This window comes from Paramisgurnus dabryanus, chromosome 20 (genome assembly GCF_030506205.2).
Source record: "Paramisgurnus dabryanus chromosome 20, PD_genome_1.1, whole genome shotgun sequence".
NCBI classification, from domain to species: domain Eukaryota; kingdom Metazoa; phylum Chordata; class Actinopteri; order Cypriniformes; family Cobitidae; genus Paramisgurnus; species Paramisgurnus dabryanus.
The window spans coordinates 7,151,532-7,178,606 of NC_133356.1; the positions used below are offsets into that span (position 1 = coordinate 7,151,532).

At 36.8% G+C, this 27,075-nt stretch overlaps 4 protein-coding genes across 8 annotated transcripts in view; 2 read left to right on the forward strand and 2 right to left on the reverse strand.

Moving 5' to 3' along the window:
- Positions 1 to 12,257, forward strand: part of tmem63ba (transmembrane protein 63Ba) — a 53,929-nt gene extending 41,672 nt beyond the window's left edge. For 3 of the 4 annotated variants that reach the window (XM_065296165.1, XM_065296168.1, XM_065296166.1), the window contains 7 exons: positions 212 to 277; positions 380 to 542; positions 979 to 1,084; positions 3,342 to 3,509; positions 7,380 to 7,495; positions 7,577 to 7,639; positions 8,460 to 12,257. In XM_065296165.1, the coding sequence (XP_065152237.1) occupies positions 212 to 277; positions 380 to 542; positions 979 to 1,084; positions 3,342 to 3,509; positions 7,380 to 7,495; positions 7,577 to 7,639; positions 8,460 to 8,612 (835 nt within the window). In that variant the 3' untranslated portion in view covers positions 8,613 to 12,257. The remainder of the gene's footprint in view (positions 1 to 211; positions 278 to 379; positions 543 to 978; positions 1,085 to 3,341; positions 3,510 to 7,379; positions 7,496 to 7,576; positions 7,640 to 8,459) is intronic. The other variant, XM_065296167.1, reaches the window with a different exon arrangement.
- Positions 12,258 to 13,285: 1,028 nt separating this feature from the next.
- LOC135786669 (zinc transporter ZIP9) lies at positions 13,286 to 19,536 on the forward strand. The gene is made up of 7 exons (XM_065296169.2): positions 13,286 to 13,585; positions 14,001 to 14,106; positions 14,393 to 14,566; positions 15,263 to 15,331; positions 17,503 to 17,588; positions 17,784 to 17,918; positions 18,204 to 19,536. The coding sequence occupies exons 1-7, from the start codon at positions 13,490 to 13,492 to the stop codon at positions 18,459 to 18,461; spliced, it is 924 nt and encodes a 307-aa protein (XP_065152241.1). The 5' UTR covers positions 13,286 to 13,489; the 3' UTR covers positions 18,462 to 19,536.
- Positions 19,537 to 21,172: 1,636 nt separating this feature from the next.
- LOC135786671 (uncharacterized) lies at positions 21,173 to 23,703 on the reverse strand. Its single transcript, XM_065296173.2, is given in 2 exon segments — positions 21,173 to 22,967; positions 23,109 to 23,703. Coding segments are annotated over 2 exon segments (1,776 nt in total). The 5' UTR covers positions 23,548 to 23,703; the 3' UTR covers positions 21,173 to 21,630.
- Positions 23,704 to 24,423: 720 nt separating this feature from the next.
- slc29a1a (solute carrier family 29 member 1a) overlaps positions 24,424 to 27,075 on the reverse strand; it is a 30,207-nt gene continuing 27,555 nt past the window's right edge. For both annotated transcript variants that reach the window (XM_065296171.2, XM_065296170.2), the window contains exons 12-13: positions 25,769 to 25,968; positions 24,424 to 25,587 (exon numbers count right to left, since the gene is read on the reverse strand). In XM_065296171.2, coding sequence (XP_065152243.1) covers positions 25,476 to 25,587; positions 25,769 to 25,968 — 312 coding nt within the window. In that variant the 3' untranslated portion in view covers positions 24,424 to 25,475. The remainder of the gene's footprint in view (positions 25,588 to 25,768; positions 25,969 to 27,075) is intronic.

A 27,075-nucleotide genomic window follows, 5' to 3' on the forward strand; every position in this document is an offset into this window, starting at 1 on the left:
GCGTGTATTTTGTATGAATGCATGAAGTGTTGGTTTCACTTTTTGCTAAAGGTCTGTATCCACAAAAGTCCTTGGCAATTTTGTGATAATATGCATATATTTACGTATTTAATATTACAATGGGTAAAAATGAAACTTGTAACAAACTGACTTTGTTAGCCATGCTGGAATGAGCTGTTTACTGATGTTTTCCCATTCATTTTCCTTACAGTCTGGATCTTTTCTTTCGCTGGCTTTTTGATAAGAAATTCCTGGATGAGGCAGCAATACGATTTGAGTATGTTCATGAGAGATTGTTGAACCGAATTATTATTATTAGGTTATAAAATCAAGATTTTGATGTGAATGCTGAAAATGTCTCTTTCTGTTTGTCTGTCAGGTGCGTGTTTTTGCCGGATAATGGAGCTTTCTTCGTGAACTATGTTATCGCGTCTGCATTTATCGGTAACGCCATGGACCTGTTACGAATTCCTTATTTCCTGATGTACATGATCCGTCTGTGCCTGGCGCGCTCGGCTGCCGAGAGACGCAACGTTAAGAAGGTCTGTATTGTGCATTACAGGATAATTTACCATGTTCATATTAGGGATGCACCGATACTGGTATCGGCCTCGATACCACATTTTCTTAAGTACTCGTTAAAAGTCCCCCGATACCTGGAATCGATACCACGGTTTGAGAAATGTCTATGTTTGAGCGGCGTATAAGGGGTTAATGCCTCTTGTGTTGTGCTGGAAAACTAGTCCTTTGTTTTTTGTTAAATTATATGACTAAAGCTGTTACCTGTAAATTTAAATCATGTTTTTTATTAAGTACTCGGTATCGGTATCGACAAGTACTGAAATGCAAGTACTCGTACTCATACTCGTATTCCAAAAAAGTGGTATCAGTGCATCCCTAGTTCATATTACCGTAAGACTTTCTGGTTGTTATTTTATGTATTGTTTGATCAACACGTGTTTGTGGTCTGTGTTTTAGCATCAAGCCTATGAGTTCCAGTTTGGTGCCGCTTATGCCTGGATGATGAATGTATTCACTGTGGTCATGACCTACAGCATCACCTGCCCCATTATTGTGCCATTTGGTGAGTTTTAAAAGGTTTTACAGTCAGATTTACAAAATTTTGCTTTATTTTCTGTTCCTGCATAATTTGTTATTTTATCGTAAAATAATAGCAAATTTTTTTATAGAATGATTCTTTCGTCATACAGAGTAGACAACTCAGTGAAAAATGTGCCTTTGTTTTATTAACACAGCACAGTTAACAGTCAATCACAATCTCCTGTGCACATATCACTACATTATCTCTTTTATAATTCTGAGGTTTTTAATTGTACGCAGGTATAATGCGTTATTTTCATGAGGATACATACGTGAAAGGTCTGTGTGTAACCTGTGTGGCGCACCTGCAGTTTCACATGAATGACAAAAAACGGGTGAAGCAATGTCATAATGCATTTTAATTTACTGTTTTGTAGTCCTTATATTAAGTTGTTGGGAATTTGGGACACAAAATAAAGGCATCTGTCCAATATCATCTCCACGCTAGCAAACATGTGTGCATGCCACGGTCACATACACGCATAATAATAACACAAACTTAAACACACAGTTTAGGGAAAAGGTAGTTTTGGACTTGGGCTATTGTACATTACTGTAGGTTAGTCATTTTAAGAATCGAAAAAAATAACAAGATTGTGTCTCTGTTCTTTTTATATCACTGTTTACAACTTCTTAATAATAATTTAATATTAGACAAGCATTGGTATCCTAATTCGAGAGAAAAAATGTTTTTGCACAAATGTCTGGAAATTGCCATCATTTTGATCACAAAAATAAATCGCGAAATCCTGGAGGGACTGCTTTTGTCATTAGGATACGACTGTTTGAAAGACAACTGGAAACAAAGTGCTGTCTCACAGGAGCGCGTCGTAATGTTAAATGAATATTCCATTTTATTAAAAGAAAATTCCAGATAATTTACTCACCACCATGTCATCCAAAATGTTGATGTCTATCTTTGTTCAGTCGCGAAGAAATTATGTTTTTTGAGGAAAACATTGCAGTATTTTTCTCATTTTAATGGACTTTAATAGAGCCCAACATTTAATACTTAACTCAACACTTAACAGTTTTTTTCAACAGAGTTTCAAAGGACTATAAATGATCCCAAACGAGGCATAAGGATCTTATCTAGCGAAACGATTGTCATTTTTGACAAGAAAAATAAAAAATATACACTTTTAAAATTACAACTTTTCGTCTAGATCCGGTAGTGATGCGCCAGCGTGACCCCACGCAATACGTCAAGAGGTCACAGAGGACGAACGCGAAAATCCGCCCCAGTGCTTACAAGTGTGTTGAAAGAGGACCGTTCCTACATTGTTGTATGTCAACTGATACTAATTAATGTCTTTGTGTCAGTTTATTGTTTACAATGGTCCGCAAATGTGCGTTTTATATATGTAACACGTGACCTCCCTACGTCACTACGCATTTACGTTAGGTCGCGCTGGACCGGACCTAGACAAAAGTTGTGGTTTAAAAGAGCACATTTTTTATTTTTCTTGTCAAAAATGATAATCGTTTCGCTAGATAAGACCCTTATGCCTCGTTTGAGATTGTTTATATTCCTTTGAAACTCCGTTGAAAAAACTGTTAAGTGTTGAGTTAAGTATTAAATGTTGGGCTCTATTAAAGTCCATTAAAATGAGAAAAATCCTGCAATGTTTTCCTCAAAAACATAATTTCTTCTCGACTGAACAAAGAAAGACATCAACATTTTGGATGACATGGTGGTGAGTAAATTATCTGGATTTTTCTTTTAAGGAAATGGAATATTCCTTTAAGTTTGTAGCAGATGAAGTTGAAATTAAGTGTAGCGCAACTGAAGCTGTTAGTAAATCTGCCTTAGTCATGAAAACTAATCAAATGAATTGACTTTTTTATTATATCACTCTTTCTCTTCCATAAGAAAATAACAACTTTGACAAACAACTTAAAATAAACTACAACAGAGCCATTAAGGGCCTGTTTCCTGAACAGGGCTTGAATTTTTCCCAGATTAAAATGCATGCTTGAGCTGCCTTAATTTAAAAACATTTTGCACTGACATATCTTTACATCTACACATCAGTCCCATTGTTTTGTATTAAGTTGCACACTAGTATTGTTTTTTGTAAGGTATGTTTGTATAAACTACTTAAATGTCCTAGTATAACTTAGGCGTTGTTCTGGAATAATCTAAACCTGCCCCAAAGTTATAAAAAAAGGTGTGATCATTATACTCCATAAGTGCCCCATATAAAACTGAAACCGAATTGTCTTAATGTTGTGTGCAGGTCTTATGTACATGCTACTGAAGCACTTGGTGGACAGGTATAACATGTATTATGCGTACCTGCCCGCTAAACTGGATAAGAAAATCCACTCTGGAGCTGTGAACCAGGTGGTGGCCGCGCCCATCCTCTGCCTGTTCTGGTTGCTCTTCTTTTCTACTTTCCGTGCAGGTAAGACAAAACCAAACAGTGGATGAAAAGCAAACCATAGCAAGCTGGTTACATAGATAGATAACTTTTTTGCCCAATACTAAACACAACACACTTGGTGGAAAAAAACTATGGGTCTCATTCATTAAGCATGCGATCACACAAATTTGTGCGTGAGATGTTCGTACGTTTTTTTTTTCACAAACAAATCGGGATTTCATATAAAAATTTATTTTAAATGTACGCAAAATTCAAGAAAACCTAAAACCACTAATATGCAATAATCACGTACGCTATAATCAAATACTAGGCTATAATTTTAATGTGTATAATAATGTTGACATATAAAATGTACATGATAATATTTGATATTATAATATTTTCTGTATTATATATATAATATATAAGCACTTGCCTCGAGTACCTTATTGCTTTTATAAAACGTTTACCACACAATATTAAAGTTAAAAAATTTGGGTAAACCGGTCTTAGCAGTGCTTTATTGTGAATAAAGCACAGCTATTGACCAATCAGAATCAAGGATTGGAACTAACCGTTTTCTAAATTATATTATTCGTTATTATACAACAGTTCTTTCTGGTTCTCGAATCTGATTGGCTAAGAGGCGTGCAATATTCTACTGATAACGGCACAGTAGCCGCTTCACCTTTCGTATCATTCCGCCACCTAGTGAATGGAGGTCCTCTAAACAGGCTGATCTCTGAATGGAAAAACTGCCCACACACGGACAAACACAAACGCGCTGTTTTGAATCACTCTCCTTGTGCCTCATTAGTTCACTAGCTCGTAAATCAGTCTGTGAATACCAAGTTATTATTCCGTCAAAGATCAGCGCTCTTGGATGTTACGTTAAACTTAATGGAGGTTATGTTTTGTCACATCGTGTGGACGATTAACACTTGGAAAGAGGAATGTAACTTAAACTATTTTTTTCTGGAGCAATATCTCTTCCCAGAACGCGAAAACACCGTGGAACTGCAGGTAAGCACCGCAGCTTTTAAATGTGGACATTGATCATTTACTTTATCGTGACGTGACTATTAAAACATGTTATGAGATATCGCCACTGATATATTTATGAGCAGCAGCCAAAAACATCTCTCTGACACTTATAAAAAACAGTTTTATATAGTACTGACAAGAACAAAGTTTAATAATAATAATCGAGTGCTCGTATCGCGTTAAGAATAAATGGGAAAGCAATAGTAACGTTATACAAGTATAGTTTTATTAACTTTTACCTCGCACCAAAACAATAACAACACAAAATACACTAAATATGAATAAAAAAAACAAGTAATAGTTTGATCATGACACCAAATACTGCTGATTTGATCTCATTTTGACGATCATAAACAAACAAGGCCAACATCAGAGCCTGGGAATCCCTGTCAGAGATGTAGCCCAGAGAGGGCGGTGGTCAGCGGGGCGAGTGAACACTGACGTCCGCTCATGCTTTGGTTCTCATTCGTACCGAATCTTACGAAGCAAACGTTAAAACAGGCGCTATCTTTACTAATTGACTGCAGATTTAAATATAATACATATACATTCTCGACTGAACTAATCTTAAAACTACACTTTGTGACCAAGAAACGGTAATATAAAGAAACGGCTTTTCCGTCCATTGAGTTGTTATGAGATTCAAAGCAGCCGAAAGGGTTACCTGTCATTCTGGCCGCCCTCAAATCCGTGGCGGAAGAAGTAGTTCTCAAACAAAGAGGCTTTTAAAATAACTCCGTTGTTGTTTTCTAGTTTTCGTTTTTCAAACTTGTGCCGTCGAACTGTTGTATAAAAGCAATATCGCTCTCGGAGTCGTGTGATATAGCTCTATATCATCACGGCTGCGATTGCCTCCGGCACTCGGCCTACGGCCACAGCCGTGATGATATAGAGCTATATCACACTCCTACTCGAGCGATATTGCTTAATTATAGCCTACTTATTTTTTCTACACATATAAAAAAGATGCATGTAATGACAAATCTTCACGCTTTCATGAAAGTGTCTGCTTAATGTCTAATGTAAACATCATGTAAATGTAATGAGTTGTCCAAACGTCAATCACTTGATCTACCGTCTGTTTTATTTTATGGCGCTTTTCCATTGCATAGTACCCCACGGTTTAGTTTAGTTTGGGTCGGGTCAGCTTACTTTTGGGAGCTTTTCCATTGGGTGCAGTACGTAGTACCCGATACTTTTTTTCGTACCACCTCGGTTGGGGTTCCAAGCGACCCGAGCTGATACCAAACGTTACGCGAAAACACTGTAGATCACTGATTGGTCTGAGAGAATCGTCACGTCATCGCTATAATGTAAATATTAGCTTTAGCTTACTGCTAGCTTGCGCTGTCTCAAGCAAACATGTTGTTATCTGTGTTCTGCTATAAGTTTTCAAACACCCTTTTAGCGATGAAAAACATCCGCAGGTTGAGAATCCGGGACACCATAACAGTTTTTTCCAGACTTGCAGTTTGTGGCGGCACATTTGCGACGTGCACGTCCGCATTATATATGCTTAAATGCAACTTGAATGAGGCTCAGCAGAGCGCCGTCGACTGACGCCACGGGTCGGGTGTTTTAACAGAAACTGTCATGTGAGACAGAGGTAGTGATAAACGCGATGTGCAAACATCTATTTGTGGTGGCCAATTTTAATTTTGTGGCAGACTGAGAAATAAATGAATGTATGGGAATGTACAACAACGCTCTCACTTGTATGATGTCACAGCAGTAGGCAGCGTAAAGATAACGACACGCCTATAATCCCTCCCACTCCGAAGTGATACTAAACTCGATGGAAAAGCTAACCACGCCAAAGTGAGGTGAGCTGACCCGACCCAAACTAAACTAAACCGTGGGGTACTATGCAATGGAAAAGCGCCATTAGATACAGATGCGCGTCTCTGTCATATTTATGTAATGTCTCATTTGTTAACGCATCCAATACTTATTTAATGTTACTCCGATTGGTGGACAGCACTGGCTTCCTCCAGCGACAGCAAAACAGAACTTTAGCGAAAATAAATATGATCATGAATTTCAAGCTCTTTTGCTTTTATGACAAACTGCTCTAAAATTTTCTGTGGACCAGCGCTGTGCAAAGCCTTTATATGGAGCTGATTTGGCCGTGTTTTATGCAGATTACCAACCTCACGTGCACGCTCATGTAGAACACTCCAAATTCACTAACGTAAGAACAAGTATAAGAACAAAATCATATAAATATAAAAACAAAAGCAATTATTAGTGAATGAGACCCATTGTCTTTTATACCGAGCATTTTTGAAAAAATGCATGCAATGGCGGCTCGTGACTGCTCATCAGGGGCGCTAATTCAAAATGTGTTCGGAGTGTCATGTGTGTTGCTTGCATTTTCAAAATATGTGTTTGTTGTGTCATGTGAATCATGTGCTTCACGTGTTTTGTCAAAATAAGTGCCTGCTGCACACGCGTTAAAACAGTTTATGATAAAAGAGACGCTCACATTCACAAAATACACACAAGACACTCCCTTAACACTAAACTCTGATTACGCATGAGATTATGCGAGTATCTGGCAAACGAGAGCGTCTCTTTTATCATAAACCCTTAAGCAGGGACTAATTTTTACAAGACACGTGATGCACATAGGATCACTTGACGCACAGAACACATATTTTGAAATTACGAACCACAAACATGACGGGCTACATACATGTTGTGACAAACTTCGCATCGAGCGCCCTTGAAAAAAGAAGTCACTGGCCGCCACTGATTTTATCCTTATGATGGTCTCTTGGGTAAATTGTAATCAGGAGTTAGCTTTGTTATTCTCAATTATAATCTGCTAAAGTTTTTCTCTTTTCGATCTTTTAAACATTCCACCAGGTTTTTTGGCTCCGACGTCAATGTTTACCTTCGTAGTTCTGGTCATCACCATCATCATTTGCCTCTCTCACGTCGTCTTTGGTCACTTCAAATACCTCAGCGCTCACAATTACAAGGTCAGAAACGCCCCCTTTCACCTCAGGCTTTGGATTTCACAGCTTTACTAAAAATCTTTTTTTTTCTGATATTCTTCACAGATTGATTTGGACGGCGTGGACAATGGGCGCCCTCCAGACTCTTCTCCACCTGTCAAGTCTGCGGTAAGTTTTTACCATCATCACACGCAATATAAGAAAAGACCATGAAAGCTAAAGTGTGCGGTATCGAGAAATTTTTTCCCACTGGTCCTTAAATCATTGAACGTTTGTAAATCTGCGGGGGGATTCAAGGCCCTGGGAAGTTTTTGAAAATATACATACATAGATACAAGTCATTGAATGTGCTTGACCTATTTTATGCAAGAAGTATTCTGGAAAAAAAATCTTATTATTCCCTGTGTAGTGTAGGATAATATCATAAAAATTCCAGACTTTTTAAGCACACGTGCTAAACTGTTTCCTTTTAATGCTTAGATCTTCTGTATGCGAATGTTGATACCAAAATGCTTTTTTGCATAGTTGTGTTTGACACATGAAAACGTCTCGGGTTACATATGTAACTGTTGTTCCCTGAGAAGGGAATGAGACGCTGCCTCTCCCTTGCCATACTTCCTGTGTCCCTGTAACGCCATCGTTGGCAATATTTCAGATACCGATATACTTCCTGGCTCCCGCGTCGCCCTGTCTTTGTCGTTAAGCCTCACCGTTGGTTGAATTTGATATACACATTCAGACGCACATACCCCTGGAGGCGTCCCCAAAGTGTTACCGCAGTGACGCAGCGCGAGTTCCCTCGAAAGGGAACTGTAACAATGTATCTTAAAAACTCGATGTAACCTTGCTCTCACTTGAAATGTATCCCCACATTTAGTCCTTGAATTTGAGGGTATTGGATCTGGAAAGTCCTTATAAAGGTCCTTGAATTTGAAGTCAACTAAGGTGATCGCTGTTTGAATCTTCACGCTGTTTTTATATTCCTCAGCAGACGTACGTCGCCCAAGTGCTGCAAGATCCAAACTCGGACGAGACAGGCAGCGACGAGGGGCAGGGCTCCTCGCAGGACGAGGAAGCAGGAAACGAGGTCTACTTCCAGTCAGGAGAAGACAGCCTTCTTGAGAACGAGGTGCGCCAGTGATCCGGGGCGCACCGTGTGCCGAACGTGGTGAAGCGAGCTGGTCTCCAAGCCCACCGAACAGAGATCCCTAACATCTCTCTGCGCTGAATGTGTGTGTGTTTGTGTGTGTGTAAGTGTGAATCCATCACAGCTGATACACTCCTATATCGATGGGGCTTGGGGGCAGGATGGCCATTTCTCCAGAATGTGGAGTGACTCTGGAAATATGACGTTCAGTCACGCAATCCGTCACATTCTCATCATCTCTATCAGAAATTGGTTCGTCAGTTTCATAATGCTTAATAATGGTACCGTTACAAGCTCTCAATGTCTAATAAGTAAGCTAAAAAATGAATGATTACTGAGAATTTACACTTTATTGGTTTAAATATGTCTATGTTGTGATGAACTAAAACCTATTAATAGTGCTATTTTAGATGGGCTTTAGTTAAGCACCAAATTCTGTATTAATTCACAGAATTCATTTATAGTTGGTCATAAATCATTGCAAAACAATATCCTACGTATTATACAAACATATTCGACTACTGAACACCACTTTTTTCGAGTTTTGAGTAGGGAACACTGTTTACTTTTGGCCCATCTCAAGTTGCACTATAGCGCAATATATTTAGGATGAACAAATTTATGCAACTTTCCATGCATCTCCACTAAAGTGACTGTACGTGACATGAAGGTCATCTCAAGCTCCCCTTCGTGTCAGTAAATGTTAAATAACACTGAAAACTCGCTCCAGCCTGCTGACCAAACGAATCATGTAGAAAGCCGTAAACATAAACATCTCGCTGTTAAAAGCACTCCATCTTACACTGGCCAATCCGCAAGGTCAAACGCTTCTGAACTCTTCTGCGCCTTCAGTGTTTCAAAATGATACATGTAAACCTCTGCATTGTTGCGTGTTGGATATGCCTCTACTTTCTCAATCAGGCATCATACGGACCGGTTCGAAATGTGTTACTCTACTGTGGGATGCTGTATAGATGGTGATACCGTAGCATAATGCATAGCAATTTTTTTTTTTTTTTGGACATGGGTGGGAGTATGTTTTTCTTTTTATGCATGGACAATAAATAACAACCTTTTCTAATCAGGAGTTTTATTTTATTAACACTAAAATCGTTCTCATATTTGATCATGTAACGCGTTTTACTTTCTAGAAACACAAATGTAAAATGTGCATGACTACACTCAAATCTCTTAACATCCTTAAAACTGGAATGAGCCCTACAGATAATGGAGTATGATATTGTTTATTTAAATGACCTTTGTGTGTTTACTATCTTTTCACTAGCTCTTCAACTGTTCGCAGTGTGATTGAGTTTAACAAGGTTTATGCTTCATTTAGGGGTTGAAACTGACAAAAATAATGCAAAAAATGTACATTGACCAAATTTAACTGTTATGGAGTGTATTTTACTTCATTTTTGTTTTCCTAAATGTCCCTTTACTTCGGAAAACATTTTCTTTCTAAATACCTTTTTAAAGGGATAGTTCACCCAAAAATGAATATTATGTCATATTTTTCTCATCCTCATGTTGTTTAAACCTGTATGATTTTTTTTATTTTATAATAAACACAAAATAAGATATTTAATAAATGATGGTAACCATTGACATCCATTGTAGAAAAATTACATCGTATTTGTTTTCCTGCTATGAAAGTCAATGGTTACAACTAGCTGTGTGCTTACCATAATTTATTAAAAATAGCCTTTTTTGTGTGTTTATTAGAAAAGAAAAAAAGATATTCACACAGGTTTAGAACAACATGAGGATGAGAAAATTATGACAGAATTTTAATTTTTGGGTGCACTATCCCTTTAAATAATTTTTGTATTACATAATGATATGTCTGTCTCATGTTTTACTTAAAGGGACACTGCACTTTTTTTTGAAAATAGGCATATATTCCAGCTTCCCTACATTGAGTTTATCCATTTTGGAATCCGTTCAGCTGATCTACACTTTTAGCATAGCTTAGCATAATCCATTGAATCTGATAAGACCATTAGCATTACACTCAAAAATGACCAAATATTTTCAATATTTTTCCTATTTAAAACTTGACTCTTCTGTAGTTACAGCGTGTACTAAGAACGATGGAAAATTAAAAGTTGTGATTTTCCAGGCCGATACGGCTAGGAACAATACTCTCATTCTGGCGTAATAATCAAGGACTTTGCTGCCTTAACCTGGCTGCAGCAGGCGTAGTGATATTATGCAGTGCCCGAAATTGTCCCCTTGGTAACTTTCAATAGCTCCAGTTTTTAATGGGAAAAATATTGAAACTCTTTGGGTATTTTTAAGCGTGATGCTAATGGTCTAATCAGATTCAATTAATTATGCTAAGCTATGCTAAAAGTGGTACCGCCAGACCCGGAGATCAGCTGAATGGATTCAAAAACTGTAAAAGTCAAATGCTTATCTCTAGCGGAGCTGGAAAATGAGCCTATATTCAAAAAAAGTGGAGTGTCCCTTTAAGAAAGTTTTTCGAGATGGTAAAAAATACATTTATTCCCATTTACCTTTTTTTTGTCTGGACAGTTTTTTTTAAGCATGACGAATATTCAGTACAGCAAATAGTACCATTAAAGTATACATGTTATTTTTGGGGTGAATGGGACCTGGATGTGTTCTTGACTGGTTTGTGAAGTTCGCTCTACTAGGAAAAGTTTGTATGTTTGTTTGGGAAACTAAATGCATACTGCACGCAGACGAAGGCCGTGCCTGTTCACTATCTGTAAAATCATTGTATTTCCCCGTCGCCTGATGGTTTTTGCTAGCAGCTCTTGCGTGTAGTTCTCATGTTATCATTTATTGTTTACAGGGATAGCAATGCAGTGTTGAAACTGTCTTTTTCTGCAACAAATGTTGACTTCAAACTGTCAGGTGTATGTAACCTGTTGTCAGCTTGTAAACTGACATTGGGAAGAAAGCAAATAGGTGATATTTCTAAAAAAAATTAATTTAATTTATGTAAATCGCACTACTGGACTGATCACTGAGAAGCTTTTTAATTTTAAATGCAATGAACATTTGTAGGCTATGCACTTCATGTAAAACTGTAACATTGTCTTGGTGTATGTAAAACTATAAAGCCATTTTGTCATTCATCTGCTCTGGACAACATTGTCTTAAAATCCATTGCTCCTATGACTGGTGATTTCCATATGACTGCATTCTGGATCTATTTAAAGGAAGAAACACTTTTCTTACGCATGATGAACTGGCAATAATAAGTTATTTAATGAATATAATGCTTTACCCATTTGTTACAACTATTGTCCATTATATTTATTTCATTTGTTTGTTTTATTTCCATCTGTTAAATTATGCGCCTGTCGGACTGGAGTGAAGCTGTTAAAACTGTAATATTTATGTAAATAGAAGCAATGCGCTGCTCTTGAAACACTAAACTGTATTTACATTTGTACAGCTTAGCCAGCAAAACAATGTACAGTCCTTCATGAGTTTTCTGTTTGCTTTGGTCCGTGTCAGAAAGATCTAATCGTATGATGCTTGCGATTGCTGTTTTTAATAGTTTTGTATCTCAACCCCCCCCCTCAAAATGATCTTTTGTACAGTGTCATTATCCAACTCTTCCATGTCTTAAAAAAATAAAATAGACATTTACTGACAAAACAATATACGGTGTATTTATGGCATTCGTTAAAGGCAGGATAAAGGAATAACAAAGTTTAATCTTTATAGAAGATTTATTTGTTACCAGTGCAAACATGCAAGTTACTCTTTTAAAGGGGACATATCATGAACATCTGACTTCATCCATGTTTGGTCCCCAGTGCTTCTATCAACCTAGAAAATGTGCAAAAGAACAATCCAGTAACTTAGTTTTGGTAAACCTTTCTCTAAAAGCATGTGAAAAAAGGTCATTAAAATGTGGCTCCCCTTGTGATGTCAGAAGGGGAAAATAGCGCCCCTTAATCTGCATATCCAACCACGAGATATCAGCTTATTTGCATTTTTAAAAGAAACCCAAAAACAGCACATTTTTGCTCTCATCTACAAAGTGGCAACTTTAACATGCTATAATAAATTATCTATATGGCATTTTGAGCTAGAACTTCATATACGTATTCTGGGCACACCAAAGATTTATTTGACATTTTAAAAAAGTCTTGTGAAATGTCTTCCTTAAGGCACGTTGGTAATCAACATGTAGGTCAGTATGCATTTTACAAAGTATTATACTACATGTTCATTTAAAAAAAGTCAAAATTTTCCATTCAAATAGTTTAAAATATCTAATCAGAACATACGTTACTTTACTCAAAGAGGTTTCATTTTTCTCCTTTAAAGGTCATGATGTCATTTTCATGACCCCTCTTTTTTTACACAAAACAGTTAGCACTATAATCTTTGACTGGTCTTGTGTTTGGTCTTGTGATTTGTCTCTAGTGAAAGAAACCGCAGGCAGAAGCATAAGCTCATTTCAGCTTCAAATGAGTCATTATTTAAAACCAATTCTTTTCGATGACTTCATGAAAGCACTCAAATATCAGTTAATAATGTGCTGATATTGACGTTACTACTAAAGTTAGTGCTGAAAAAATAAATTATACGATTTCTGGGTGGACTTTTAAGCATTGAATCGTTTGTATAAGTATCGTTCGAATGAACCGACTCGCTAAAAATGATTCGGACGTGCCAACGCGGTTTTCCTCAGAGCATTCGTGTCATGTAATGTTGTTTCTCGTGCTGTAGGTGTGTCGTTTCGGGTTTCGATGTGATATTGAGGGTGGTAATACATGGAGAACTTCACTATGACTTACACTTAGTCTTTAGAAAGGATTTTGTGTTATTTTTTGGTGTTTTTTGGTTTCTTGAATGTTTTTAACAGAAGAGCTGAAGGAGTCATGGACGGAGCTTTGGCTGTATTTCTCCTTTCTTTAGCGATGTTTTTGGGCTGTTTATTGCTAGGGATTATTCCACTATTGATCAGTTTATCAGAGGTAAGAAACTTTACAGTGTTTTTATTTATATTCAGTAACTGTTGGTGATTTTAAGACATGTACAGTAACGGGATCAGTCGGATACGTTCATTATTATTTAGTCAGTGTGTAACACTGATTTAATACAGATGTTACAATGCAATACAGCACATATATGTATATTTATTAAAAAAAGCATTGCAGTTTTTATTATGTTTGTTCTTTTGAACTTTCTTTTAAACCATTTTGACTTCAGACACGTAGCTGTTCGTCATTCAAAATTTCGCATGTTGTTTTAAAGAGCTGTCATGGGTTTTACATAACATTTTAGTGTTTAAAAAAATGGTATTGCCACGATAGATGTCAAAAATAAACATCAGCATCTTACATTGCATTAACAGTTAATAATAAAAGCATTTTCTCTTCACCCTAACAGCAGAAACTGCAGCTGATTACTGTACTGGGGGCGGGGCTTCTATGTGGCACCGCTCTGTCAATCATCATTCCGGAGGGGGTGGAGTTAGTGCAGGACTCATGGAAAGGTATAACAGTTTATCTTCATCCACTTCCCTTTTAGGCTATAAATTATATTTACTACCTTATATTACATTGAGTTTCCTGTTTGTTTTGTTTGGATCTTTTTATTCATTTAGCAGAAGTTAAATAAAATGAACTGGCTTAGTTGAGAACTATTAAAGAATATGAGGTTGGGCCCCCTACCACACCCATGTTACTGCTAATAAAAATGAGCCCTTAGAATTGTCCAACATTTTTATTTAAATATTAAGAGGTCATTATGTTTGCCAATGAATGTGCTTTGTTATGTAGATCGGTATTGTTCATCTGTGGTACAGAGTCAAAATATCTCCGAGTCCAATTCAACACTTCCTCCGGCCGCAGAGAAACCCCTTCGTCCTCACTTATTCATAGGATTGTCTCTTGTCGTGGGCTTTGTGTTCATGTTTTTGGTGGACCAGATTGCCAACTACTGCACCATCCACGGTACCCGCTCCTTCATGCATTACAAACACAAATCCATATTCATCCACATAATTATTTCAGATGTGGTCTGTGTGCAGTATTAAATATTATTACAGTACTGAATACTGTGCCACATTTCAGACATTAGTGTGCTAGATTATAGTCACGTGACCTCAATGTTAATCAAGAGGCATTTGTTTTATGCATTTTTATAACTTTGTGGGTAGTGCTAGACTGATATATATTGCATTGGCTGATCTATCAGACGATATTTGGATTATTATTTTTATCAGCATTGGCTGATAACTCTTTGACATCAGCCAATAAATCTTTCTATTCCTTTGAATTTGATGTACCTACGTTTACATTTACAAAGCCAAAGTCTAACAGATATAAAATGACCAATCATTAATTTTTTAATGATCTTTCTAACCTGACATTACATTGTGTTACACAAAACAACAGTCCACTCTTATAGTATGTACGGTAGTACATATGTCTTGTAGATGTATAAATATACAAATGTTTATTTAGTTTCACCATTTTTCTGTCTCTCATTTACTGTAATTTGATTTGTGTTTTATTGGCATCATACAGCATAATAAAAACATTACACTGGTTTCCACACGTCTACAATCAGAGAGGTTTAATTGTGCAGAAAACAGGCCGATGTGGGATGCTCTCCTGAGATTATTTCTCTTCTGTTTGAATTCCCAGAATCTCAAGCACGCATGTCCAGTAACTACAGTGTTACTGCAACTCTGGGTTTAGTTATTCACGCTGCAGGTAACAAACTTCTCACTTTCTCTATTATGTTTCCACACACTGCATGCTTCTCATAATACTCAGATATGCAGATTACAAAATCTGTTTGTTAAAACCAGACTGATGATAATCAGTGAATTGTGTGCAGTTTGGCCAGGGCCGTTTTCTGCTCCAACATGACAACCCTGAAACCAATTAGAAAAAATTTTAAATTTTGACTCTTTCCGTGTTTAAGTGCTATAATTGGGTCCCCAGTGCTTCTATCAATCTAGAAAACATGAATAAGAACAACCCAGTAACTTAGTTTTGGTAAACCATTCTCTGCAAGCATGTGAAAAAATGTGTCATTGAAATTTGGCTCCCCTTGTGATGTCAGAAGGGGATAATACCACCCCTTAATCTGCACTTTCCAACCGTGACACTGCCATTTAGTTCAGAGATCATTTGCATTTAAAAGGACACACCCAAAAACTCAAATTTTTGCTCATACCTACAAAGTGGCAATTTTAACATGTTATAATAATTATCTATATGATATTTTGAGCTAAAACTTCACATACGTACTCTGGGGACACCAAAGATTTATTTGACATCTTAAAAATGTCTTGTGAAATGTCCCATTTAATAGCTATCCAAACACAGTCCAGACGTCTAGGGTAAAAAGGCAAAATTTGGGCTCTCAGTGAAGATTTTATAGACGTCTAACCATAATCTCATAAGCTCATAATCGCATCAAGTATAATCGTATTAAAACAGAAGGTGTACGCCGTTTTTAATCCGAGTATGCGGCCATGTAAACACTTTAATCACATATATACACACTAACCGAAGTTCATGTGTGTTTTTGTCACGCACCTTAAGTGCAAATTTGTTTTATATGGGACATTTTATAAGACTTTTTTAACATGTTTATATAATGTTAAAATTGCCACTTTGTAGGTGTGAGCAAAAATTTGCATATTTTGGGTGTGTCCTTTAAAATGCAAACGAGCTGATCTCTGCACTAAATGGCAGTGCCGTGGTTGCATAGTGCAGATTAAGGGGCGGTATTATCTCATTCTGACATCACAAGGGGAGCCAAATTTCAGTGGCCTATTTTTTTACATGCTTGCAGAGAATGGCTTACTGAAACTAAATTACTGGGTTGGTCTTTTTCACATTTTCTCGGTTGATAGAACCTTTAAACTTGACATTAGGGAGTTTTCCCTGAACTCTGTCAACATGACTCGTTGTCAGCAGTCTGCCTTCATCCAGAAACAGCTCAAATAACGCGACAGCAGCATATAAACCAATACAGGCATTGTCTTAATATTTGTGTTTTCAGCACGGAATACTGAAATACATCCATAAGAACATGTTTTTTATTTAATGTAAGTAAATTAAAACAAGTGGACTGTATATGTGAGTTCATTATTTGTGCTCTGCATTGGGCTGAATGATGTGTGAATAATAAGCATTTATTAGTAAGCAGTTATTAGCGAATAATCAGAAAATAAAAACTGCACGTAAACAGGAGTGAAGAGGTCAGCTCCAGTCATGTAAACATCCTTGCTCTGATTATTGGAAAAATCACATTATTGGTGTGCATGTTAATGTAGTCAAAAACCCTAAAATCAGAGGGACATTATAAGTGAAAAACAATGGTCTAGAAACAGCTAATCCTGGTTGTAAGCTTAAACTTATGTAACTGCTGTAAACATATTTCTGAAACCTGATTGGTTGGTTGAAATGTTGTCCCAGGGTCAACATAATGTTGCCCTGAGGACATCAACCACTCAGCAAAATCAGGGATACAGTCATTTCAGAACAGAAAAAGGCCCTTCCAAAACTGTTGCAACAATATTTGGAATCTGAGAGATATTACTAATTACTACAACACATATTACTAATGATAAATACATTTTTATATATTTAAGTTGCTAAATATACCTGTGATTTATGAATGCATATTATGGTATAGTATTAATATTTGGAATATTTTGATTGGAATAACTGAAATAGATAAACACGTAAGAAACGGTTCACCCAAAAATGAAACATCATCATTGTGTTTTGGAAGGTGCATCCCAGACAGCAGACGACTCTGGGGCAGATTCGCATCTAGTTCTTGCCAAAGTCGGCAGCTCCGGTGCGGATCCAGCCCGGAGTCATCTGCTGTTTGGGACATTATCTCTCTCTCTGTCTCTGCTCAGCTGATGGAGTTGCTCTGGGAGCGGCTGTCGTCTCATCACAGGTGTCTGTTCAGGTGGTCGTGTTTTTTGCTGTAATTTTGCACAAGGTGAGACTTCATAAATAAGACCAATCTTTACGAGAGTAAATAAGTGAAATAGAAATGTATGTCAAAATATGTAGATAATAGATTGAATATATTATAAATTCACTTTTAAGGACCATTGTTGATTCAAGATTATTATCAGGATTGTTACATATATAAAACCATTTCCAAAATTGTCTCTCTCTCTTTGTTGTTCAGGCTCCAGCGGCGTTTGGTTTGGTCTCTTTCCTCATGCACGCTGGTATGGAGAGGAAGACCATTCAGAAGCATTTACTGGTGTTTTCTGCTGCTGCGCCACTGCTTGCGATCAGCACTTTTTTCATCCTGAGCGCGGTAAGAGACTTCGTCTCTCCTCTGAGACAATAGTTTGCCAGGCAACACCTGTGACACGAGCCCTTTTAGAGATCTGCTTAAGCAACACTGCCTTTATGTATTTTCCATTTATGTTAGTCATGATTTAATGTGCCAATGTTTATGTAAATGTTTTGGTACAAGTATCAAAAGTGATATACAGTACATTCAAACTATAATATTTTTATCAGCATAATATCGAATACCCATCTTTTTCTACTGAGCTAGCGAAAACGATATAATGCTATAAATATTTCCTCTTTGCAGACTAATGGATCTTCTCAGAACCGTCTGAGCGTGACAGGAATCGGGATGCTGTTCTCAGGCGGGACTTTCTTATATGTGGCCACTGTTCATATTTTACCTGAAATCAGCAGCAGAGGACAGCAGCGCTCCTCTTATGGACACCATCATGCAGTAACAGGAGGACACCAGCAGGGGGGAATGGGAATACTGGAGAGTCTCACTTTTATACTGGGAACTGGATTACCTGTGCTGTTGGCTCTGGGCCTGCCGGATGATTGATTAGTCTGACAATTAGATTTAACACAACAAACAGAACCGCTCACGTATGCTTTATGTTTGCTCAGGCTGCTTTTATTACATTTGTTTTATCTGCTGACGACAAAGAGATCTGTTTTTACTTTATCAGAATAAAACCTTTACAAAAATGACCTGTGGTTACCATGAATCTCAAAGGGATAGTTCACCCAAAAATAATAATTCTCATGTTGTTGCAAACCTGTTTAAATTTGTTTAAACCAATCCGATCAGAAGCCCAGAAGTATTTTTTTTTCTACTGTGGTTCTCAATGGGGCTTCTGATCGGTTTGGTTACAAACATTCCTTAAAATATTTTTCTTTGTGTTGAACAGAACAAAGAAAGTTATACAGGTTTGTAACAACATGAGGGTAAGTAAATAATGACAGAATTTTAATTTTAGGGTGAACTTTCCCTTTAATAGTTCCCTTATTCCTTTACCATTGTATTTATTTAAAGTTCCAAAAATAACGTGTTGATATTATGGTACAATTTGACAGTGAAGTATTTTAGGGTACTGGACTCTGAAGTGTTTATGTGTATTGGACTTCCTGATGTAGGGGGGTGGAAACAGTTTGTGTATTTTTGGCCTCTATCTGTTTGTGTGTGTTCAAAGCTTTCCTGTTACACAAGTGAAGCTAAATAGTGAAGTAAGCAATATTTACATAAGATGCTGCACACCTGGGTAAAGTGTGTTTCTGGTCATTATTTCCTGACAATTCCAGATGACTTCGCAAAGCTTGTTTTGGAAATTGTTTGGTTTGCTAGGAATGACATCAATCCTTGACTTGCCAACATTTGGATTCCCTAGAAAAAACATCTGGGAAACATCTAGAATCTGTTTGTCCTGCAGTTTTATTGACACAAAGTTGCAAAACTGTTATTGTTTGTTAAATGCGTGTGTAAGCCAAGAATGTCCTAGTGTTTGTATTAGGACAGTGGTTCTTAAACTGGGGGCCTAAAATAAAAAATGTATGTTAGAATTTTAATACATTTGAATTAAAATGAAGTAACAAATAATAATTTATATTTAAATTAAATAAAAATGCCCTAAAAAGCTGTTCTGTGTGTTTTGTGTGCATGCTTGTGTTCTGAGTTTTAGCTATGACCTCAGTTTGTTATCAGAAAATATTTATTGGAAATCAGCCAACCGTATCCTTAAAACAAAGCTCATTTGCATGGAGGAATGCTTTGGCTGCTTGGTTTACCTGGTTAATGCATGACTACAAATACAATACTGAGTCCTTTTAATTAAGAAACACATCTTCTTTTATTAATTTAAATCGATAGTTCATCATTTACTCATCCTCATGTTTTTCTAAACCTGTATGAATTTCTTTTTTCTGATGAACACAAAAGAAGATATTTTGAGAAATGATGGTAAACACACAGCAGATAGTGACCATTGACTTTCATAGTAGGAAAAAAATATTTTGGAAGTATTGTGATGATAAAGAAAATATTTTGATAAATGATGATAAGTATACATCACTATCTGCTGTGTCTTTACCATCATTTCTCAGATTATCTTCTTTTCTGTTCATCAGAAAAAAGAAATTCATACAGGTTTAAAACAACATGAGGATGAGTAAATGATGACAGAATTTTCATTTTAAAGTGAACTATCCCTTTAAATAAAGCTTTATTAGGTTGCTAATGAAACTTAATAATTAAACAAGAAACATATCTTACAATACTGTACTCTTAAATTATTCACAAATGCACATCCTTCAGGCTTAATGCTTTAAATGTGTTTTTGGCTTCTGCTAAATACAGTCTAAAAGCTTATTGATACTGTTTGGCTTGATAATACTGCTATTATTGTAAATGCTTATTTATACTAATTGAAACACTTACAGTAATAAAACCTGCAATTATTTCTGAAATGTTTGATATTTTGTATGATGTAATGAGATAAGAAACTGTAATAATTATTTAGTGGCCCAAAATGTACACATCTCGTTTTCTTTTCAATCAAAGCAAACTTTTGCAATCTTTAAAATGGCATTTCTCATTGATGACTTATAAAATACATTTGAAGTGTGATTTGAGTCCCCACACTGCAAAAAAATGATTTTCAATGAAAAAATCTTAGTATTTTTGTCTTGTTTTTAATAAAAATATCTAAAAATTCTTAAATTAAGATGCTTTTTCTTGATGAGCAAAACGACCTAAGAAAAGTTGGTCTAGTATTTAGACCAAAAATATCAAATTTAAGTGATTTTGTGCATAAAACGAGCAAAAAAATCTGCCAGTGGGGTAAGCAAAAAAAATCTTGAACATATTTCTTAAACACTAAATTCAAGAAAAATTTTCTTACCCCATTGGCAGATTTTTTCGATTGTTTTATGCACAAAATCATTTAAATTTGATATTTTTGGTCTAAAAACTAGACTTATTTTTCTTGGGTTATTTTGCTCATCAAGAAAAAGCATCTTAATTTAAGAATTTTTAGATAGTTTTACTGAAAACAAGACAAAAATGCTAAGAAATGTTTTTCTTGAAAATCATTTTTTTGCAGTCTACACTGCAAACAATGTCTTTTAGTATTTTTGTCTTGTTTTTAGTACAACCATCTAAAAATTCTTAACTCAAGATGTATTTTCTTGATGAGCAAAATGACCCAAGAAAATAAGTCTAGTTTTTAGACAAAAAAAAACAATTTAAGTGAATTTGTGCTTAAAACAAGCAAAAAAAAAACAAAAAAAAAAATCGGCCAAAGGGGTAAGCACATTTTTCTTGAATTAAGTGTTTGAGAAAAAAAATCTAATCCCATTGGCAGATTTTTTTGCTTGTTTTATGCTTAAATTAACTTAAGTGAACTTATGTTCTTAGGTTATTTTGCTTATCAAGAAAATGCTTGAATATTTGTATATTTTACCTTAAAACAAGACAAAGTAAGAAAGTCATTTTTTTCAGTGTATACAAAAATACAATACAAAACTTACCCTGTAGTTCAATTGTAATTGTATGATATAGGAATACAAACCAATAAACCTTAATTCTCCTTCACTGTTTACTACAATACGTCATCAATATGTTCATAAAGCTCAATTCTTAAAGCATGATTGAGCCATGCTGAAGTCATGTCAATCCCAGGAGGATGAAAAGCAAACACTGAGTGCACTTGAACATCAAACAAACCATAATATTATCAGTAAAAGCACTTGAGTGATGAGCGGTCTAGCCGCAGCTCTAATTGTGTTGCATTCAGTTTCAGGCGTTCCAGGTGAGCGCTCAGCTCCGCTTCTCGTGTCATCTGGTCAAAGGTGCGAGGGGAGGTCTGCTCCTTCACCCTCTCCCTCATGTAGCAGGAGGCTCGCGCCACCATCCGACTCCTCTCCTGGGCCTCCGCTCTATCCTTCAGCAGCTTCTCTCTCCGCTCCTCCTTCTCTGCCAAAGCCCTGTATCTCTGCTCCCATTGCGCTTTCTCCTCCTTTAGGACTTTATCTTGCAGTTTGCGATGGGCGACCTCCTTTTCCTGGTTTTCACACTTGGTGCGCTGAGCTCTGTGCTGGGACTCCTCCTGCACGTGAAGCATGGCATGTTTTGTCCGCAGTTGGCACCGTTGCGCTAGTATGTGTCTATGCTCCCAATTATCCCTTTTTTCCTGCTGTGCCTTCTGCTGCGCTCTCCGCACCTGCTCCGCCTCTCTAGCTAATAGTTTCTGCATCTCCTGCAGCCGGGTCTCCCCCATCAGTGCTTGTTTCTTTTGGGAGTGTCTCAGTTTTTCCTCCAGTCTTTCTTTCTTCACCACCTCCTCTTTACGTTCTTGTTCCTCCAGCTCCTTCTTCAGCAGGAGGTGCTTGAGGAGCGCCCTTTGATTTTCTATCTTGAGCCTCCTCTCCGCTCTCTTAACCTGCATTTGTTTGCTCCTCAGGGCTTGCTGCACCTTCTCACAACCAACTTGCAGCTCCCTCTCACATCGCGCCTCCTCACTGCGCTCCTTTTCCTTTATAAGTCTCTCCTGGCAGCGCTTGCGTTCTTTCTCAACCTTGCTCGCCTTTTCTCGTTTGCTCCTGCGTTGAGCTCGTTGCTCCTCTGCCGATCTCCTTCAGCGCTCCTCCTGTTTTAGCACCTCCCGTTGAAAATGCTCGACAAACATCGCCTCCTCTTCTTTTCGCCTCCTTCTGCGGGCCTCCAGGTCCTCCTGCCAGTGTCGGATACGCTGCAGAAGTTGTTTTCTCCTTTTTTGCTCCAACTGAGCTCGCAGCACCTCCTCTCGCCTGCGCTCCTCCTCGCGATGCTGCTCCTCCAGCTTACTCTGTTGTAAATGAATGTGTTCCTGCTCATGTTTGGCCAGCAACAATGCAGCAAGCTTAAGGTCTTTCTCTGGGACGGTGATGCTAAGTTTATTATTGATTTCTTGAGAAAGCCTCTTGATCTGTCTCTCGGTTGCAGTGGAACGCCGGAGGTCCCCCAAACTAAAATTAAAGGGAAACCTCTGGCTACATGTGGTTTTATCATAAGATGATGGGCTTGGAAAACCATCTGAAATAGAAAAGTCAGAGATATGATGAATAGGGTCAGCCCTGTATGGATATTTTATGCATTTGGCAGATGCAAATGTTCATCTAAAGCAACTTATAGTGCATTCATTCTTCATCAGTATGTGTGTTCCTGGGATTGAACCCATTACCTTTGTGTTGCTAATACCAGCTACAGGAACACTACAGGACTCACTTTGGTATTTTACCGTGTAGTCTTGGGTGCTTTGACTCACAGCTGTTTGTTCCTGTACAGTTTCCAGTGCTGTAAACGATGATTTTATATTTTTGGTCTCTTGAATGAGTTTTTCTCTCTCCTCGCGACACAAGCGCAGTCGTTCTCTTCTTTCTCTCTCGTATTCCTCATATAACACAGTCACCGCTTCCAAAGAGGATTCCTGGTTTTCCTCTATGAAATGAGTAAGGGATCTAAACACCAGGTCAACAGGTTTAACTCCAAGTCTTGCACAGGATTCAAGTGATCGAGGACTTGTCAAAACATATCTGCTTTCTTCGGCCTGTATAGAATTGAAATTATTTAAATCCAAATGCAGAAGCGGGGAGATCAACCTAACACGGTCCATTAATATCGCGAGCGCGTGTTGCGCTGAATGTACTAAATAATCCTTTCAAACATAAGTAAAATGCAAATGTATTTTAATCATTTTGTAATTTAAGTCACATGTTGTTGGTTTTAATACGGTTAAAATACTTATTCGCGCGTAAATCTGCGATTTCTCTCGGTACTTCTGACGCGTCTCATGTCGCTATGGCAGCGCGCTGACGTCATAGGAACAGATGCTGCTTTAACACGGAGCGCTCGGAATGGAAACAAACAGCGCCGTTTAACGGAAGCCAGAGACGGCACAAGCAAAGACTGTAAGTAAAATGTTTCACAAAATGAGGAGATTTTGAATGATAAAGCTTTTTATTTTTATTTTTAAATAAACAAATGATGACTATAAGGGGGCAGTTTATGGTTAACGTTACGTCTAAACTCTGCTATGAAAATGAAACCTTTTTTATATTCAAATGCAATAGTTAAAAAGTTATTGATACTACAGAGACTTAAAATATTGATAACTGAAGCCTTTACATAGTTGTTGTGTGACACTTGTGGCTTATACGAGCTTACCACAATCTTATTTTGGCGCGCTATGGTTAACATATACTTTTTCTGTGGTAAAATGTAACTCTAACGCTGTCATTATGTGACCCACATGCTGTCATTTGACAGAAACTATGGTTATCGTGGCATTTTGAAATTTTAAAGGGAAAGTCCTAACACCTGACAAGATTTTTTTACCATAAGTTAGCAGATAAAATGCACTGACTGAGAAGAGATTTCTGGGGTTTTTCCACAGGAATGACGAATTAATTGCTGGGTTCACACAAAAATGCTGTTGTGCTGTTGGTACAGTGAAGTTCTGACCACAAACAGTCTAGATCTTACAAAAACAAATGGAAAATGTGTTTATTTCTGTTACCATCTTCAATCAACACATCTCCATTTCTTTTTTTAAAAAAAGTCTCATAAAAAACCACACAAACAAAAGCAGTTTGTTAGAACGTGAACACATCATACATGACATGCAAAATTCAAATAAATCGTAGAAAAAAACAATAACAAACATTATAAATGTAACATTTAGGCCTTCACTTTTTACTTCATTTCAGCTGAGAAACATTAGCTAAATACTTCTGCTGGTCTATAAAAATAAACAACGTAAAACAACAAATAGGTTAAGGTTTGTTCAAAGTAAATACATTAAAATAAAATAATCGAAGATTTAAAAACCTCAGTTGACCCTTTATGGTGTTGTACAGTACATTCATCTAGAAATACTGACCTAATCAACAGCTGCAGATCTTTAACATCACTATACTACAATCTAGCATATAATCTACAAAACTCTGTTTTAAAAAAATAAAACACTAATCCTTTCTTTACACTATTGCTAAATTGTGTTGATCAGGCACAATATACATAACTTGCACAAACAATGTATAAAAGAAAATGAAATGGAAATTTGGCTTATTTTTGTCACGATGGCTCATTCATGTATAAAGCTTATGAAGAGGAATTGCTTTCATTTACTGGTGAATAACAATAAAGCACTTTTTACAGTAACTTGTTCAATATGCACAAAAGCAACAAAATAAACTTAAAAAGATAGTTCACCCAAAAATGAAAATCATCATTTACTCGCTCTCATGTTGTAACAAACCTGTATAAAACTAAATATTTCTTTAAAATATCTTCATGTTTTTCAGAACAAAAAAAAATTATACAGGTTTGTAACGATATGATGGTGAGTAGATGATGACAGAATTTTCACTTTTGGGTAAACTATCCCTTTAATCAAAGCGAATCTAACCGGCAACAAGATTATGGATCTGCAAGATAAAAAATTTTTTTTCCCAGACTCTGCAGCTGTTAATAAATCCACTTCTGTATGTAACAAGGAGGATGAAGATGATAAAGTCTTCTTCATCATACTGGCCCGTGGTTTTAGACCATAGCGCGGAAACCAAAGGATAGAGTTGCACCCAGAGCCAAACCAAGAGACAGGAAGAAAACCATTACGGCTCCCGCGGTTTCTGCTTCATGCTGGGCCACTTTCCTGTGGGACAAACACAAAACATTACTACATACAGCAAAGGTTGAGACTGTTATCAAGAGACACAACTGTGAACTAAACTATTACCTCCATCAATAACATCTGCTTCATTTACATTTATGTATAAGTTCTAGTTGGAGATACGCCACCCCTCAATAACGGACTACTGTGTTGATTTACTTACTTGGGTCCAAAGCACATGCAGAGACTTGCCAGGTATCCATTGCTAAAGGAGAAGAGGATCATGAATATGATGTACCAGGCGTCGTGGGCAAAAAACACTGGCATGTGGTGTCTGGGCTGCACATTGCAGAAGATGAAGAGGGGAACAAACACTGCACGTGCAATGATGAGACTGGGCAACCACTTGCTGTCTTTACCCGGCTGAAAAGAGAAAAGACCAGAGATCAGATTTTGAGAAGATCCTAGTATGCAAAAGCCACTAAACCACCTCTGTCAAAAATTAGATAATGATATTAACTGAATGCTCTTGGCACGTATATACATTCATCAAATACTTACGCTTCAAATCCACAAATCCAGTCTATAGCTATTCAGAAATACAGGTTTGTTGGCAGAATTCGCTAATCGCCACATCATTAGTACAAATAAGGCATTTAAATGACTAATAACCTTTTCATTGCCATTAAATTGAAAGTACTGAGCCTAAACATAAGACGACAAAAGAAAACATGTCAGACGTACTTGCATCTAAACTTCTCATATATACACATAAAAATAAATGTACGTAATATATATATATATATGTAATCCAGTCTGTGAAAACCCATCTTAAAATATAATCTTAAATCTCTAATATCAACCGAGAAAGAGGTGAAAAAAAATCATGCGAAATCAGACAAGTTCACATAAGCTATTCCCAAGACATCTGGGTGATTCTCTTGAAATTAGACTTATGACGTGTCATGAAACATTTTGATAATAAAAGTAATTGCTATCAAAATAAGAAGCATACAGTTACAAACATCTCTTCATGTACTATTTCGCACATGATTTCAAATGGCATCATACAAAACAATTATGTTGTTTTTTCCACATTTAATGGGAAAATTGTCATTACCGCAATGTGTCCATGACTTCAGGACCAATGTGTCCAAGCTTCAGTGCATGTTATACTATAAACATTTACAATAAAGAAACATGTGGTATTTGGTGATCATTGGTAAATGTAGAGACAATAATAAGGAATATAAATGTGTCCAAGAAAAAAATTCTCATCCTCCGCAACAATTTTCAATCATTGTTTAAGCCCTCAAGGAACTAACATTTTCAAAAAAAAAATTGTTGGAAGGGAAATAATTGACTGTGACACTCAAGATGGCTACCAGGTAAGCAGTTCTTATTTTTTCTCTCCAAATAAAAGTTGAAATTTTTAGTTCTCATTACCGAAACATGAGTTTGTAAATGCATATATTTAATTTAATATCATGTTGCGGTAATGATAATTTTTGATAATGATAATCTAAAAAA

Coding starts and splice junctions, on each gene's coding strand:
- LOC135786669 (XM_065296169.2), top strand. CDS start 13,490: ATGGACGGAGCTTTGGCTGTATTTCTCCTTTCTTTAGCGATGTTTTTG. Junction 15,332..17,502: donor TTTAGTTATTCACGCTGCAG/GTAACAAACTTC, acceptor GTCTCTGCTCAG/CTGATGGAGTTGCTCTGGGA. Junction 17,919..18,203: donor CTTTTTTCATCCTGAGCGCG/GTAAGAGACTTC, acceptor TCCTCTTTGCAG/ACTAATGGATCTTCTCAGAA.